This window comes from Vicugna pacos, chromosome 9, assembly GCF_048564905.1.
Source record: "Vicugna pacos chromosome 9, VicPac4, whole genome shotgun sequence".
NCBI classification, from domain to species: domain Eukaryota; kingdom Metazoa; phylum Chordata; class Mammalia; order Artiodactyla; family Camelidae; genus Vicugna; species Vicugna pacos.
In genome coordinates this window covers 74,286,680-74,305,129 of record NC_132995.1, presented here as the reverse complement: position 1 = coordinate 74,305,129, position 18,450 = coordinate 74,286,680, and the positions used below count along the sequence as shown (strand labels likewise).

The 18,450-nt window shown below is 47.4% G+C and overlaps 1 protein-coding gene across 6 annotated transcripts in view; it reads right to left on the bottom strand.

Moving 5' to 3' along the window:
- Positions 1-17,930, bottom strand: part of ABCA4 (ATP binding cassette subfamily A member 4) — a 140,641-nt gene extending 122,711 nt beyond the window's left edge. For 4 of the 6 annotated variants that reach the window (XM_072968183.1, XM_072968176.1, XM_072968178.1 and 1 more), the window contains exons 1-2: positions 17,829-17,930; positions 8,359-8,467 (exon numbers count right to left, since the gene is read on the bottom strand). Coding sequence is in view for 4 of the 6 variants with exons in the window: in XM_072968176.1 (XP_072824277.1) it covers positions 8,359-8,367 (9 nt within the window). In the remaining 2 variants the exon portion in view is untranslated. Of the gene's footprint in view, positions 1-8,358; positions 8,468-11,859; positions 11,925-17,828 lie in introns of all 6 variants that reach the window. The other 2 variants (XM_072968177.1, XM_072968179.1) reach the window with 2 other exon arrangements.
- Positions 17,931-18,450: the final 520 nt, after the last annotated feature.

Here is an 18,450-nt window from a genome sequence, read left to right as displayed (position 1 = left end):
ACCTGTAGGACACAGGTGTCCCAGTTTCTCCACGTCCTCACCAATACTTGCTATAAGCTGTTTTGTTTTGTTTTATAATAGACGTCCTAATAGGTATGAAATGGTGTCCTGAGGTTTTGATTTGCATTTCTCTAATGATCGGTGATGTTGAGGACACTTGCTCTTTAAATATTACATCATTTTTAGGTGTGATTTCCACCCCCACCCCAGGTAACTACAGTTGTTTAAAAATTATGTCAAAATAAGAGCCTATGTTCTCAGTTTCCTCAAATATTTCTTAGAATATGCCTAGTTAGTCAAGAATGGTGCTGATAATTGTATATTTTATTCTTGTAATTATCACCAATAACATTAATTGATCACAGTAAATCTGCAATTGATGTAAATGTAGGGAATGCAGTGGTTTTGGGCTAGGACCCTACATGTGATTGGGAATTGTAAAGTTAAGTGACAGATCATATCAACCCATACTTATCTTCAGAAGTACAAAAAATTCAAGACAAATGGAGTTTTAAAGATTTCCTCACTCCTATCTGAAGGTTGAAATGCAGTGTTATCAAGAAGAGACATTCTGTACCAATTATTCTGCAAAAACTCAGTAGTGGAGAAAAATAATTTATAACTTTAAAAGTTTCTATTTGGAAAAAGAGCTCTGGAAAACGTGTAAGTTACATGAGTGAGAATCGCTGTAATTTGGAGTGGAGATAGATTTGACAACGAACTAATACTGACAGAGAGCCGTAGTTCATTTGAAACAAGCTGAAGAAAACAAGATGTCCCCAAAACACACTGCTGATTATATTACATTTCTTTGAAAACAGTGGTTATGGGTGGGGGGTAGTATTATGAACTTACAGCACAAGCATAAAGGCAGCTTTGGGATCTTACAATGTAAGATAAAAGGAAAATATCTTGATTCTAACTTTGAGTTCATTCCTAACAAATTTAAAACTAAATCATTGGCAGTTAAAACCTGAAGCGCCTTGTATCATCACGAATCACATAAATATTTCTTCAACTTATCCAATCATATTTGATAATAGTGTGATAAGCAAGTGTCAGTTTATGTATTTTTCTCAGGAAAAATATCCAAGCCTGGGTAGAAGCTGCCAGCAGACCGGCTGCCTGCGCACAAGGATCTGTTCTCTTGTCAGGTGGCCCAAGGCCCAGGGAAAGGTCTACAGTGGACTGGTGAGTGCTGTGGGTCCCTGGCCACAGTGATTGGTCACGAGTAGTTTCCTGGCCTTCACCAGGCCAGTCAGAGTCTAGTCAGAGAATTTTTGACTGTACACCTGAGAGAAGCTTGAGCTCATTATTACAGAAGTGCAGAAGCTGCCAGAGAAATCAGAGGCCATGCGGGGTCACTAGGTTTGGTCTGTACTTGGTGCCCAGGCACCTCAGAGTAGAGGCTGAAATCCCACTGGCTTTTACTGACCAAACCTTGGGCCCTGGCATAGGGCTGCATCCAAGCAAGAAAAAGAAGAGCTTTTTTTTTTTTTTTTCCCATTCACAAAGTTGCCTCTGCTCACCAAGCCATGCGGCCTCCACCCAGAGGTCTCATTTGCACAGCAGTGCCATAGGGCTGGCAGCAGCCCCGAGGCTAGGTACCCAACCACCGAGAGAAATCTGATCTGCAGTAAGAGGGAATGAAGGGAATGCATGGGGGAGGCCAAGGCAGAGAGCAGGGGTCCCGGCTGCAGCCGCGTGCCTGAGTCCAGCTGTCCCAGGGACACAGCTGCTCCCGGCTTTTCTTTCAGGCAATTTAGCTGTAAGACACCCCAGTCCTTCCAATAAAATCCCCCTTTGCCTAACTGAGCTCAAGTTTGGCTTCTATCACTTGCCACCAAAAGACTCCTGACTAATGTGAGTTATCTTCATCAAGGGGAGCGTATGACCTGGACAACTGACATAGGGCAGAAAATGTATTTGCAACCTATGGAATGAATCTGAACACAGTTCCCGGGTAGAGCTGCAGCAAAGTTTAAACAAGAGCTATACTGTCATGAGGATCCTTTAAGAAAGCAAAAGAACTCCAAAATATTCAATGTTGTCAATGCCCATATCTACTAGGAAAAGGCTGGTAGTTTTTGAAAACATGCTAAGCCGTGTGAAGTCGTAGCAAGTGGGAAGATGTGTGGCAGGTTCAAAACACATCAGTCATGGTGCATCATTAGCCGGGACTGAAGCGCTTTCATGGTTTATCAGAACTGAAAACGGCATCAACCGGGTCTTCAAATGCTGTACTTTGGTGGCCAATGGATCACGTGCGACATTGTTACTTGTTTCCAATTTTAAACCAACTTTTTGTTTAATGTTTATTTGCTGTTCACCAAGTGTTACAAGAATTCTTTCTAAAAAGCCTCAAAGGGAAACTGTAAACACATTTTTTCTTTGTTTTTAAAAGTAGAAGCAATACTACATAGTCTATCATCAGAGAGAAATGATGAATGTTTCCAAACCATTTGGCACAGACTAGAGGAATTCCTTCAGAAAAATAATCTCTAAAAGCCTTGTATTTAAAAATATCTTTGGAGGAGAAAAATACTGAAATCATGAGAATTTTGGTAGTGCATTTTTTTCTACCTCCTCAAGACAGTGTAAAATTAATATCTATTACTATGGATTCCTAACTATACTATTAGATCTAAATTTACATTTTTTCTGAGAATGGTTATACCAAAATAAAAATAATTTCTGAATTATCAAGTGAAGCAGTAGTAAAACACATTAAAAATTCCTTTACAGACTTGATGCAAGTGTAATCCCGGAACTTTGCTTTTATCTTGACTCTTACTTGACATGGTCTTGCTCGTGAGCCTGTGGCTTGGAGCTATTTCACATTGCTTTTGCTTGGCTGATCATTGCAGCAAGACTGGCACACCCATTTCCACTCTGCCTTGCTAGAACATCTACCCAGTGTCATAAAAGAGGTCCGTCACTAATTTTTGTGCAGTAGAAGCTAATGACCAAGCTAACAGAATGTAAGCATTTGGTAGGTATTATGGAATCATTGGCCCTATATGCTGAAAAACAAGTAATATTTTGCTGAATTACTCTCTCCTATGAGAATCTTGCACATTACCTGGCACTAATTTAATCTTTCCTATAAGAATTTTGGACTTCAGGTTGTTGTTGTTGTTGGGCTAACATGCAGATATTGAATTTTAGCTTTTGAAAATAGTAATGTTTGAAAAAATATTCATGTGAAACATTTACAGGAGCTTCCTGCTTGTTTAGTGGGACCCTGCTTTCATGTCTAATACATCTTTGCCCATCTACCCCGGAAAATATTCCAGAGCCTCTCTGGGGTACTATGTAAAGGGACAGGTTTAGGATGGAAATCTAGGGAATTCACCATGTAAAAAGCAGATACACGAGTGTTTTATCACACTGTGCCTTCTAACAGCAAAACCTGGAAACTCATCAAAAGCCCATCACAGAAGCATGGGTAATTGAGCTGTGCCGTATTCTCTCAGTCAAAGCTCATACAGCCATGAGCATCTAGGAAGTTATGGATAATTCTCCCAAACACATGCTGAGCAAAATAAGCCAGATACAAAGCATTCATAGCTCACATTTACATGAAGTTCAAGCACAGGCAAAACTCATCCCCGATTTAAGTCAGGATGGTGGCTCCTCTTTGGGGAGGGCATGGTGCCTGGAAGGGGTTATCTCCATAAAGGACATTTCAGGGGGCACTGGGAGCAGCCTGTCTTTTGATCTGGGTGCATTTACTTTGGTGCGTTCAGTTTGTGAACGTTATTGGCCTGTAAACTCGGGATCTGTACACTTCTTGGTACGTACGTTATACTTCAACGATAATAGTTTCTTAAAAAGCAGGTGAAGGAGAAGAACCCAGGGAAGGTGCCTGAGCAGGATGAGCCAGAAATGATGGGAAAAAGTCTGGAAAGAAGAGTGCCCTGGAAGCCAGGAAAAGAGGATGTTTCAAGGAAGAGGAATTGGTCCAAAGGACCAAGTGACTCAAGAAATTCCCAGTAGGATGAAGACTAAAAACTGTCCACTGATCTGATGATGGACCTCTGGGAGGACAGTTTTAATGAGATGGCAGAGGACCGCAGAGTGGGACGCAGACACACAGCTGCTCTCTCAAGCAGCTTGACTGCAGAACGAAAGAGCAACACAGTCGCCAGAGGGACACCCGGTTAAGCAGGTCTTCTTCCCTGAAGACAGGAGATCTGATCATGTTAGTATGTGGGAAAGAGCATGCTGAAAGGAAGATGCTAAAGTTAGTGGGGATGATTAATGAGGCCCAAGGAGGGGGAGGAGACGGAATTAGCCTCGGGCAGGGGCCGGGGCAGGGGCAGTCTGTATCCCACAGAAGCTACAGGGAAGGAGGCCAGGAAGGTGCAGGTGCAGATTCATTCAGGGAGTGGAGGCCAGGAGCCGAGGGCGCTCACCCTAATGGTTCATATCTTAAATGTGGCAAAGGAAAAACAAGGGGGTTAAGTGAGATGATGTGAAAATACCTTGTGAATTACAAATTGGTAACAAACATGTAAATTTATTGTCTCATCTTTCATTTGTCCTCCTTTCAGCCTTTGATAAGCAAGGTATACGTTGGTCAGCCATTTATAATGGGAGAGTAATTTATGTTCCATGTGTAGAGATCTTACGGATCGAATTTTTTATAGACAATCAATCCCCACATACTTGCTATTATATTCATCTAAGTAGTTGGGAAATCACAGGTAGAGTCTTGTGATCAACTCAGCTTGACAGTTTAAACCAATAATCAGCACCAATAAAAAGTGTTTTCTGGAATTCTTTTCCCAGTTGTAGTTACTTCTGCTCCAGAAGAGCTGGACCCTTTGAAAGGGCGGCTGTCCCAGTTTCCGGGTCCGACCCTCCCCTCAGTCTGAATGGCTGCTCCACCAGGCCTGACTGGTTTCCCTCTTTTTCATGGACACCCAGCCCCACCATATCTCTGGAGTAGGTCTGAATTTCTTCTCATTCCTCAGACTGCAATGAGGCTTCCACTGGCATCCTCACTTCTATCAAAGGCAGATTAATTTGGGGAAATTATCATGCGGAAATTAAAGCTCTAGAAATGTATTCACATTGGCTATCTTGGTCTGATACTTGGGAAAGTCTTTGTGGACTTTTGGAGGCCAGGGAGGGGGTAGCCCAGTATGGAGGACTCTTCTCTAGCAGAATAAATAAAAGTAAATCAAGCTGTTATCAAAAATGAGGAGGCAGGTTGCTTTTCCAAGCACATTTTATGCACTCACTTCAAAAGCTGTTGAGTTTTGCTGACTTGACATTCACAAAACGCACAAGAGCCCGGAGATTTCACATTTTCTGAGTATTAAGTACTTGCCAGATAACAGAGTTTTAGGGGATGCCAAGGAGTGTTTCATAGCAGACCATTAGTCTGGGACGTTATCACATGAGCCTCAGCAGGGGTTTGAGCTGCTGTCTGTGCCCAGAGGCTGGTAACACCTGGGTAACCTCACTCCTGGGGCCAGACCTGCCACTCTGCAATCTCAGGGCATCATGAGCTTGGCTTCCAGAACTAGATGTTCAAATTTAAGGAACAGAGGGAAAAATATTTCAGTGCCATAAGTAATTTTGGGGAATCAGGGACACGGACTAATTAAGAACAAGTTCTTCATGGTGATCTGTTCAATAAGATATATAATCTGAGTGCCCGTGTGGCAGGTGTGTGCTCCTCACAACGCTAAGGAAGACTCGGCGCCTGTCCCCGGGAATTTGCCATTGGGAGGTTAACTAGTGAGATCTCGGCCGACCGGGCTGAGCGTGTCTACGTAACTCAGCGACAGTGCAGAGCCTGCCTCCCGGGCAACCTCACAACAGGCAAACCACCAGGAAGAGTCTGCTCCAGTTTACCTGCCAAGGGGAAAAACCACACAACAGCCAAAAACGATGTTGCTTTCCAGTTACTGTTTGACCTTGAGCACAAGAAAATAGGAGGAAAATGGAAACCCCTGAGGCAGCTTTCTGTGGGGCGGTGGAAGTGGCGTGGGAAAATATTTCTCATGGTTTTGCCTGCTCAGCCTGACAAAGAAAGCTTGTGGTTTGCTGTCAGATTCCTTCAGCTAAACTTGTCAAAGGGAGAAAAACCTCTCTCAGGTGAGGGAAATCTCTCTTCAGACAGCCTCACATCACCCCCCTCCTTAATGACTCACAGCACCCCTGGCCCTCTGTCTCCTCCTCCTTTACATCTTTCGGGGCAGGGGGACAGGGAAGAGGCCCACGTGCTTGGCTACAAACTGCGTGTCAGCCTTTGCTGCAGCTGCCCTGCACTCATCTCTGGCTCGACCCTAGAAGGAGTGTGGCTTGGTCATTTTTAGCAAACAGAGAGCCGTGGCAGTGCTGGGGTCCAAGCGGTTTCCCAGCAAACTCCCGGGAGCCCCCGTGAATGGTGAGCAAGCTCTCCTGCCCCTGTAGCTTAACCAAATTCTGATTCTCTCTTCTCCTTAAGGAAATTTAATTATTTTGGAAGTGCTACCCCTTGATATCAGTTAGTGAAGATTTGAATATGAGGACTGTAATATGGTGGAAAGTCCTGGTCTTTGGAACCAGACAGAACCTGTTTCGAATTTCGGGCTGCCCCTTAGCTGTGGAACTACCGGTGAATCGCTAAACCTCTCTAAGTTTTAAAAATCAAGATGTTGCTATTAAAATGATGAGAGAAACTTCCTGCATTAAACCAGGAGCTTCTCAAGAAAATACATGAAGGGTATTTTTTTTTTCTTAATAAATGATTCTTCTTTATCTTATTCTCAACATTTAAATTGCCAGGTTGTATTTGGAGAAAAATTGGATGTGGTCCATTGAAGCCCCTTAATATAGAAGACTATGTTGCTCTCTTTTGAGGTCACATCAGGTCATTATTGGCTTCTCAACAAGCCTGGAGAAGCCATCCTGAGAGAAACCCTGTCATCAAAGACAAAACGAGCCTTGCAGCAGAATTATCACTGCTTTCAACCTTCAGCAGCTAAGACGCTGCGAGGGACTGGCAAGTACTCAGGGCCCGAATGGAGGCGTCCGTCCCCGACGGGCTGTTACAGACCTTCCCAGAGCACTTGGGCTTTTCCTCTGGGGTATGTTTAGGATACCAGGAGTAAATTCTCACTTTTTAAGGTAGGGACACATGCCCTGTGTAGAGGTGCACCCATGGTTTGAGTTCTCTATGTAACGCGGGGTAAAAAGCATATTTCTCAGAGCAGGAATAAACGCTTTGGCTCAAAGTGCCTTCCTTATGGGGTAAGTGCATTGAACCAGAAAAGGGGAGGTGGGGCCTTGGGGTGAGCTTTGGGGGACAATGCAGAACTCTTCACTGTCATTCTTACTGTCGTTGAAGACATGAAGAGATCAATCAGCGACAGTCCTGACCAGCTCCTCTGGGTTAAGACCTTGCTTTCAAGTAGAGCACCTTCGTCAGTGCTTCCCAGGACCACGTGCCTCTGCCTTCACCATGTTCGCCAGGTCCGCACAACACCTGTGCTTTGCTATATTCATTTCACATTGGCTCACTTTTTATACCTAGCTGAATTCTCAACAGTAATCTGCGAAACCAGTTTTTTTTAAAAAAAATTTCCTAGAGTACTTTAGAGAACAGAACTATTAAAATACATTTTCCATGTATCTCTCCATTAGTAGGTATAACCATAGTTTGAAAGATACTTCTTTCCATGATCAAATGTATCATGAAAGGAGTGACTGTTACAGGCAGGGAATTAATGGTTATTTTTCTTTTTCTATACTACGCACAAAATCTTCTCCCAACCTCCTTCTGGTTGAAGAGACTCTTAATACAGCCCTCCCTTTCTTCAGGATCTAAACACACTTGCATGCGTGCCATCTCACTTGATCCTCACAACTCCCTGTGAGGTGGGCTGGATAAATATTGTGACTCTCACTCAAAGAGGAAGTTAAGGCTCAGATTTTAAATTGCTTACTCAAAGACATACAGGTATTCATCCACAAGGCAGGAACAAGGGCCAAGCTTCCTGACTCCTTATCAGTCAGTTACATCACACTTCTCCGTCAGGCAAAGTTCTGGCTAACGCGAGCCAGGTGTGAGGGAGGGCTGCGTGTGTGTGTCTAAGCTACGCTCGTCACGTACCAACTTCAAAGACAGGAACTTAAGTCAAAGTCAACTTGTCACAGAGGAAAGACATCTGTTCCAATTCAGTGGAAAATCGTGTGGCCTCCATTCTCCAGGATTTTGGCAGTTAAGGATACATGCTTCAGGATCAGACACATGTGGGTTTGAAACTCTATTCCACCGCTTATTAGGTGTACAACCCTGGGGAATTTTTTTAAATTTAATTTTGATCCATTTCATCATCTGTAAAGTGAGGACAGTAATACCTGTTGCATAGGGGTGTTGCTGAAAGTGGCTGTGAAGGACTTCTACACCGCAGGGCTGCGACTCAGCGAGATGGTATGAAAAGAAGAGCTTATTACCACTGTGCTCGGCCTAAAGGGAGCATTAAATGACAGCCATTATTGCTCTGATAGGAAGTGTCTGCTGTTGATACAATTGCTACCTAATATTCTGAAATCGGCGGAGACATGATCGAACTTTTCAAATGGAGGTCCACCTTCATACATATAAAAATACCTGCGATAACAGGTATGTCCATTCAAACGTTTACCATTTCCCCTCCAAATGCAGTAACAGTTCACTGACCTCTCTCTCACCTCATTTCTGTGACCCAGTAACCATCACCAGCCCCTTCAAATACCTTCACAGCAGCAAAGATGCTTTACATTTTTATGGGGCTTAAAACGTGCGCTGACTCAGGTGCACTGTCACCCCTCCTTCACAACTGCCTTGTGATGCAGATACCATCTCATTTCACAGGTGAGGAAACACTCTCAAAGGGGCTGGACGACCTGCCAAGGTCACACAGCGTGTAAATGGAAAAGCTGGCACGGAGACACAGGACTTCTCATTCTTTCCCACCACATCAGTCTCTGACAAGGCAGGAAACAAATACATGGCTGAACCTTCCTTTGGCTTACATCTCCTCTTCCTGGTCTTTAATGTCCGAAGCTCCTGCAAAAATTCACCCAGTGCTCAATGAGTACCCGCTTTTCCACTGACACCAATGCAGAGAGCAGCTGTTAACTCACCATCCCAGATGCCATTGGTCAGTCGTGGTTTTTATCCCTTTTATTTAAGCAGGGAAACCAGACAGCTGGAATTGAACATTTTCTAGAAAGGAAAACTGAGTCATTTGTTTTTTGCTGATTTCCATCCGAACCTCCTCTGTCCTGCTGGATGGCAGATAGCTCCCAGAGCTTTTGGTGACTCAGCCACAGATTGGCAGCTTGTCTGGGGTTCTAATTCAGTTTCGGGATGCTAGTGTCTTATTTCCTTCCTGTTTCAGAAAGTATTACAATTGAGTTTAATTACCACTATGGGCATGCAAAGGAAGGAAAAGACGGGTTGTGTTCTACAAACTGTTGTGCCCATTCAATCTTGAAGATGAGACCTTTGACAGCCTGCAGATCAATGTATCACCCAGCCATCTTTTTAAAAGGTCAAATACCCTCCTTCAGAGGGCTCTGGGGCCCAGACTTCACTTACAGTCCTAAGAAAAAGTAAGGGAAAGCAAGGGAGAGGGGAGGAGAATGACAAGAAATTTGAGGGCAGACAGAAAGGGAAGGTATTAACCTCAGGTCCTTCTCACAGTCTCTAAGCCCCAAGTAGGGAAAATCCCAGTGGTACTCGGAAAGCATCACTATTCCTTTTTCCCTCTCCTCTCTTCCCACAAAGGCTTCACAGCCCAAATCACCATTTCAACTGAGAACTTTGGCAACATTGTTTACCAGCTGCTCTGCACTGCAGAGAAGTGCCATGGTGTCAGATGACTTCTCTCTTGATTAGATTATGAATTGTATTTGCAGTTGTTTTAGTGGTGGCTGCATTCTATTTTCATTTGGATTAAAGTGCAGGATTTGTAAAGCATTCCCAACAGCTTTGGTAACAGATTAATTCACTGGATTTGAAAACATTGGCTTCAAGACTGAATTTCAACCAGGAATCAATGTCTCCAAGGGGCACATAAAGTTCTCTGGTTCTACAAATACACTTGTTAAAAAAGAGATTAAAAAAAAAAAAACAGTTCAATACATGTCTAGCACAGGAAAACCCCCACGATGGCCTAGGTCGTTAAGCCCTTGCCCAGGTTAAATTCAGATACTGGAAGTAAACAAACAAACAACCCTAAAGCACTATCCAGCGCAATCTTCCTGTGGGTGTCACGCCCCGTTGCATCAGAATCAACCTGGAACAGCTGTTAAACACACGATTCTCAGTCTTGGTGGGTGAGCTGCTCAGTCAGAACCTCGGGGGAGGGTTGGGGGGGTGTTGAGGCCCAGGAACCTGTACGTTGTAACAAGCTTTCCAGGCGATTCTGGGGCACGTAGCATTTAGAGAAGCACCCTAGAGATCAGAAAGATGGGCCAGTCTTCCCCCAGGGTGCCAGGGGTCGCCTTCAGACACTGTGGTCCAAGTTGGGTTAATTCTCATGGCTTTGGGATTGCTACAAACCAATCACTGTTGTAGGAACCATCAAGAGTGGAACTGGTTTATACTAAGAAAATATAATGCTGACTTTCATGACATCACCTGCAAACTTTTGGGAACTGTAACTTATTGAATCATATAACTCAGTTCTGAGATCTTTTACATGAAGCTTGTATTTGAAAACACAATTATTTACTCATTTTTAACTCAAGGAAAAGGACTCTGTAGAGACTGTTTATGACAAGAAAGGCATATTCTTTCTGCAATCTTAGATTGTTAGCAACCAGAATCTCCTTATAAAAAAAAACTTTTTTTTAATTACAAAAGATTAGGCCCGTCAGGGTTAAGTCAATAATTTGGTGGGCTCAAATGACACAATTCAAACAAGTGCAGCTGCAGTTTTGTCAGCATTTTATTTACTCAGAATTATTGGACTTACTTGATGATAATTATGACGGCCAAAGACCCCGCAAGTGAAGCTCCATCTCAAACCAGCTCCTCAGGTGTGCAAATGCCACTGGCAAAACCCACTAACAATTCCAAGGAAATAAAAGTAGAATTGGATGATAAAATAAAGTCTAATCTTTTCTTTCCTTTGTGCTTAGCCTAGCTTCACTCGCTCACAGGGAGCTGTGTGTGCAGAGTCCCTTCAGACCGGAGTTCCTAGTGCCAAATGGCTGCACCTGGCCCTGCAGCTGGGCGGACCACGGGCAGAAGCTCTGAGCGCTACACTGCAGTGCAGGACGGCAGGGCACTCCTTGTGCAGAGATGCTTGTCCTTGGGTTTGGAGTGCCGTGAGCAGCACCACTACACTCAACCTGCAAGAACTCGACGCCCCTCTCCACTGATGAGAACGCTATAAAGCAGCCCACCCATGGCCTTTCGGGGAGAACATGTGCTCTAGAGCGCAGTCTGGTACCTCTCCATTCCTTGATCAGAGAATAAAGCCTTTCCTTTGCTTCTGAACTGGACCCTGTCTCATTCTATTGGCACAAGCAACCCCGGGCAGGAGGACCCTCAAAAGGTTGCTAACAGATTTTGGTGACCACAAAGGGATGGAACATGGCACCTATCTAGCAGGCTTCAGGCTCATTCTAGATCAAAAAGGAGGACCCCGGAGGCTTTGGGAAGTTCGTGTGAGGACGGCTGACTCTAGTCTTTGAGTACATTCCGACAGGGCAGAACAGCAGCAGCCTTCAGTCACATTCAGAGCAGCTCTGCCCAGCACCCCAACACCTGGTGTGGTGTGCACACAGCACAGCCCCCAGAGTGATCTGGATGTCGCCCCCTTGAGGGGATCATATTACGGCATCACCCGGGAGACTGAAACTCACGCGTGTCTGCCCACTGCCTCTGGCTGACCTTCCTGTGGTACCAGACGTCCAGGGACAATGGGAACCTGTGACGAGAGGGAGCCCTGTGAGCTGCTGGCAAGAACAGGAAACACCCACCACCCGACCTCTGCTCAGGCCAACTTTGGGTGATTGTTGATCAAGATTCCATGGGCTCTCCTCCTGGTATCAGCTGCCTCAGAGGGCTGGTGAGTGCCCCAGGGGAATCCCACACATTCACCTGGTTGAAGTCCCCAAACTCCTCCTTTTTGGCTAAAAGGAGGAAGGAGAACATCCCCATTTCAGACAGCTGTGCCACTCCCTAATGGACCAAGCTGGCGAGGAACTAACATGGCTAAGCTGCTCTAGCCTGGAGGCAGTCCGGCTTACCCTCCTGTGGGGCATTCTGACTGAGGAGGGAATAAGTATCTCAAGTGTGAACCATTACAAATTCAAGGGGGACCCCAAGTTACATCAGAGTCCACGCCACTTAGATGCCTCCTATTTTGATCTTTGGAGGAATCCACTGACAGTTTGGTGCTGGTTCCAAACTTCCCTAACCAGAAATGCTATGTAACACAGCCTGGCCCCAATACTGACTGCGAGATGGGGAAAGCTGGCCTGTCAATGGGTCTTTAAAATACAACACCATTTTACGATTAGATCCGCTAAGCCAGAGACAAAAGAAATGGGATGAAATCTCCTATGTCCAGATTTTATGGTCTTATATCAGAACAAAGGCCTTCAAAAAGGATGTGGGGTCCCCTCCACCGAGGTAACACCAGTCCTTGACCCTCCTCCACCTGAAGGCCTTCTTGATCTCCTCCCTGACCCTCCTCCTACTGCTCCCACCCAACACCCTTCCTTCATGTGTCTCAGCTAGGGCCACAGGCCCGGGGGGCCCTCTCCACACCAGTCCCCCCTCCCCCAGAACCCAGTCTGGCAAGGACATGAAGTGGGACTGGTTATCAGCCAGGGTCCAACAACCTGCCAGGAACTACCCGCTGGGAAAAGCACTCCCTCTGAGACAGGGCCCCGACAGAGTGGGGGCTCCTCCAGAAGTATGTCCTGTTTACCACTGCTGATCTGTGTAACTGGAAAGTCATGGTAAGGGGATGAAGGGAGATCCAGGAAGCTTCCTGAATCTGCTGGGGGAATCTTTCAGACCCGTGAGCCCACCTCGGCTGACATCTGGAGCCCCCTCAGTGCACCCCTAACAGGGGAAAAAAAGGGCACAGCCTTTTCAAAAGCCTGAGAGGAAGCAGACAAGAGAACAGAAACAATGCAGGTCATGCTATTTTCAGACCGGGGAATCAAGTGGTTCCAGATAACGAACCCAACTGGGAGCACAGAGACAATGGAGAACAGGGTAGAAGACAGAGGCCGGCTCATTATAGAACAAGATCCTAAAGGGAATCCAGGCTGCAGGAAAGAAATCTGCCAATTGGGGTAAAGGATAAGATAAAGGAAGTCAATCACAAGCCAACGGAAAACGCTTTGGCCTTCCTAGAGCACCTCAGGGGATGCCTCCGAATCTGTGAATCTAACCGCCACTGACAGGTACCGCCATTGGCCCCGAGCCACCGGTACTGCCACTGGCCCGGAGTCATTGGAAGGGAATGCAATCCTGAGGTCATAATTGATTTCCCAAAGTGTGTAAACTTCAGAAACTGGAAATAGAACCAGTTACCCCTACCTCTCTCCTGGCTGAGGCTGCCTACTGGGTATCTGATAACCAAGATACAGAGGAAGACAATTCAGAGGCTATAAAGGCTCCGAGGCAAGCCCACCCATGGCTGCTGGCCTCCGATGTCAACCAGTCAGCATAGGGATCTGGATTAACTGCCCACGGAGACTCTCGTCTCTGGCGAGGGACCCCTGGCCCCAGCAGACCAAGGAAACTGGGACCCAGTCAGTGCACCATATGTAAACAAGAGGGACACTGGAAGAGAGAACGCCCTTGGTGGCCCTGAAGGAGGACGGAAATGGCAGGTCCTGGCCACACCCATGAAGGCAGATGGTCCAAACAGACCAAAAATGAGGGGCCAGGGGACTCCTAAGCTTGCAACCTAACTGACCCCCGAGGGGCCCTGGCTGACTTTGGACATAGAGGAAAAGCCTTTCTAATTCTTAGTCAACACTGGTGCCACTTACTCAGTTCTGAACACCAGGTCAGGTAAGCTCAGTCACAAGAGTTATAAAACTATGGGAGTATCAAGGAAGGCCCAAGAATGGGCATTCACAGAGCCATCAGAATGTAAATTGGATGAACACATGCTCACCTGTTCCTTCCTATATGTCCTCGAATGCCTTATACCCCTGCTACGAAGAGATATCTTACCTAAATCGGGGGCTACTGTCCCCCTAATGGGAGGCAAACTGGAGACTGGCATCTCCTTAGTCAAAGGGCACAAGACGATAATGTTAACGGCTAAGACCAACCTCCCCGGACAGAGCAAATCGATCTCTCTAGAGTAAGTCCTGGGGTCTGGGCCCAGGGATGGGTGGGATGAGTTGTAGGGCCAGCCCTGCATTAGCCCATAGTCCATCTAAAACCCGGACATACACGCCCCAATAGAAAACAGTACCCTTTCCATCGGGAGGCCTTGTTGGGCACTGCACCTGTGACATAGGGCCTAACTGACCAGGACCTTATTAGACCACGACAGTCAGCCTCTGATACCCCTGTAATCTCCCTGTGAAGAAACCCAGTGGGGAATCTTGGACGGGACAGGACCTCAGGGCAGTCAGTGAAACCACCAAGGATGTATGTCCAGTAGTCCCTAATCCCCACTCTACTGTCCACCAAGACCTGGGATTCTGTGTTAGATTTAAAAGATGCCTCCTTCCGTATTCCATTAGCCCCAGAGTTACAAGAAGTTCTTGCTTTTAAGTGGCAAGACCCAAACATGCAAAAACCCCCAATAATACTGCTGGAAGGTTCTGCCCCAAGGGTTCAAAAATTCCCCCACCATCTTTGGGGAAACTTAAGCTAAAGACCTAAAAGTTCTACATCTGGAGAAGAAAACCCTCCTACTGTATGCAGACAACATTCTGACTGCAGCCCTACTATGGAGGCCTTTGACAGAAATACTGTAACCACCCTGAACCACCTAGCTGTTAAAGGATATGAAGTGTCCAAGAAAAAGGCTCATATATCACAAACTAGGGTGACCTGCCTAGGCTTCATTCTCACAGATGGTCAGAGAAGCCCACCCACGGGAAGGAAATACACTGTTTGCAGCCTCTCCCCTCCAAACCCAGAAGGCAGCCTAGGGCTTTCCTGGGGGTGGCCGTTTCGCCACATCTGATCTGTAACTGCCGTCTCACAGCGAGGCCTCTATAGGAAAAGTTGACAGGAAAGGATGATGATCCTTTTGAAGGGAATTCAGAATGCAGAGAGGTCTTTCAAGAACTGAAAATGCAATTACTTCAGGCCCCTGCCCTGGCCCTCCCGGTTTTAACTAACCCATGTGACCTTTATGTTCATGCCAGAAGGGGACCTGGGGTATTAGCACAAGAACTGGGACCCCTTGCTTGAGTGGTTGCTTATTTCTCTAAACAATTAGATCGAACCTCTAAGGGATGGCCTTCTTGACCACAGGCAGGAGTAGCTACTCCAACCCACTGAAGGAGGCTGGAGAGTTAATGTTTGGTCAGCCAGTCTCTCTATGGACTCCATACCAGGTTCAATCTTCAGTAAGTTCTAAGGGAACGTAACAGTTGCCCCTCAGGGGGTAGACTCAAGTTCAGGCTATGTTTTTAGACAACCTAGTGGCCACCATAAAAACCTGTTACACACTAAATTCCACCAGCCTGCTCCCCACAGAAACGGGGCCCCTGGAGCATGACTGTACAGAAACAACAGACATGATCCATTTCTGTCACCTCACCCTGGGAAGTGAGCCTCTCCCAAATGCTGAAGAGGAATGGTTCACAGGAGCAGTTTTATGAGAGAGGGAAAAGGCCGGTGGGGTGCCCAGTGACCTCCCAGACCCAGATCATAGAAGCAAGAAGCCTACCCCCAGGCTACTTCTGCCCCAAAGGCGGAGACGGCAGCCCTCACCAGAGCCGCAGGGCTCAGGACAGGGAAGGTCCCTGTGTGCATATGATACCCCACAAGCACATGGGGCTTTTGAGAAAGAAAGAGGGTATGATCACTGTAAACAGGTGAAACATGGCTTAAGTGTACTAAAGCTCTTAAAAAGCATTTCACTTCCAAAGAGTGGTGGCAGTGATTCACTGTAGGGGTCACCAGAACGTGGATGCAGAGGCCACAAAGGGAAACGACAAGGTGGAGGCATCTGCCAAAAGGGCAGCCCTGGAACCAGAGGCTCAGCAACTACTCCTCACACCTCCAAGGCGAGACGCAGCCTATTGTTCCCCAGTCCACACAAATGGAGGATTAGACAGAGCCGGAAAACGGGGCTTCAGCGGAGAGCTAGGCGGCCAGGGTGGCGAGGTAACGGACATGAGCAGGACGTCTTTCCCCAGGCTGCAGCTTGTCAGGCCATCAGGGAGGCTTGTCGCGGGACTCACTACGGGAGGGAAGCCCCATCATAACTGGCTAGTTGACATCCTGGAAACTCCTGGCATGAAAAATATAACCAGCCCAATAGGTGAGACATGCCCCACTTGCACAATGAACAACCCTGACACCAGATGCCCCTCCCTTCCCCAGGGGCCCCCAGATAAGGCCCATTCAGACCAGAGGGATGAGCCCTGGGGAAGACTGGCAGGTTGATTTCTCTCATGCTGAGAGTACCAGGCGACTTCAGCTATCTCTTGGTGCTAGTAGACGCACTTTCTGGGTGGACAGAAGCATTCTCTGCTAGAACTGAAACGGCAGCTGATGTGGCTAAGGCATTACTAGTAGAAATAATCCCCATATCTGGACTCCCAGTATCTCTACGAAGCGACAATGGTACCGCATTTGTGTCTCAAGTGAACAAGTGCCCTGGGCGTGACGGACCTTGCCCTCAGCCTGGAGACCCCAGTCATCAAGGAGAAAAGAAAGACCCCATCCAGCCTTCGAGGGGGCCTTAGCCAAGCTATGTCAGGAAACCCAAGAAAACTGGATTAAGTTGCTTCTAATCGCCCTGCTTCATGTGCAGTTAGTGCCAAGGAGTAAGTTAAAATTAAATGCGTTTGAGTTCATGTATGGTAGACCCATCCCCCAACCAGAGAGAAGGGACACCTTCACCCCCTTGAAATGGAGCAGCTCAGCTATGCCCTCCAGGCCGGAGAAGCCACGAAAGCCCTCACTGTGCGGTAAGCAGACGCCGCCCACACCCGCCACCCCTTCGGCCAGGAGACCCTAACACCAGGAAGCCCGGCCGCCCACGGACCAGCTCGCCCCCCAAGTGCAGCAGACCCCACTGGGTGACCCGAACCACCCGTGCTGCCCCGAAGCCGCAGGGGCCACCCCAGGGGTTCATCACACGCAAGTGAAGAGGCCCCCGAATCCCCACCTCCGGGGAGACAAGCTGGGGCACAGGCCCCCTGGCTACTCGTGTGACCTTCTCTCTGACCTGAAGCTTCTCTTTCAAAAAGTAAGAAAAGCGTGAGCAGAGACACTCAGCCCCGGCACCAGGGCAGTTCCTCCTACAGGCAGAAGGCTAGATACCTTCCTGTTCAGGAAACTTTGACATGAGACCACTATTCTCTCGCTGATATTTGGGCGATATACCCGAAACTGTCTGGTGTCCCGTCTCCAAAATGTTAGACAAATGGTGGTCCCTCAGGGACACGAACGGTCGGGGTCGCGGCCTGGGGACGGCAGGAGCGGCTCGTCCCCCTAGGTTGTGACGCTGCTGCCGCCGCCACCGAGCCGGAGGCGGTTACGGACCGACCTGCGCCCCTCAGGAATGAGGCGCGGGACCAAAGGCAGAGGAGGGATTCGTCACCGGCAAAGCCCCTCAACAACTCCCAGGATATAAAAATAGAATCTGGGTGATAAAATAAAGTCTAACCTTTTCTCCCCTGTTGTGCTTAGTCTAGTTTCACTTGCTCAGAGGGCCCCTTCAGGCCTGGCGCCTCAGCCCAGGGCTCCCAGTGCAAATGGCCGCGCCCGCCGCAGCTCTGACGCGTGCAGAAGCGCTGCGCACGCCCCGGCGAGTCAAGATGGCGGCAGCGGGCCGCGCCCAAGCCGCTGGGCCGACGCTGGACGCTGCCGTCTGAGCAGCGCGCCTGCGCGGGACTCAAACCCTCCACCCAGTCCAGGGTGCTGAGACCCCTACAGCGCAGCCCCGCCCGCAGCCTCTGCGGAGAGCGTGTGCTCTAGAGCGCCGTCTTGCACCTCTCCATTGTTTGATCAAAGAGTAGCGAAAGAAAGCCTTGCTTCTGAAAGCCTTCTATTGGCATGAGCGACCCAGGGCAGAAGGAACCTTGTTGCGGCCCTGGTTGGAAAGGATCAGTAACATAAACCGTTTTTGAGGGTTGTCTGTGTGCCAGTTATACTGGGTGCCGATCGATAGAATTAGGCGTAATATTTTTAAAAGTGTCTCCTAACTCTTAGCTGTGTGTCAGAATGACCTATAAAGCTTTTTAAAAATACTGCAATACACCCCACGTCTATTGAATCAGAACCGTCAG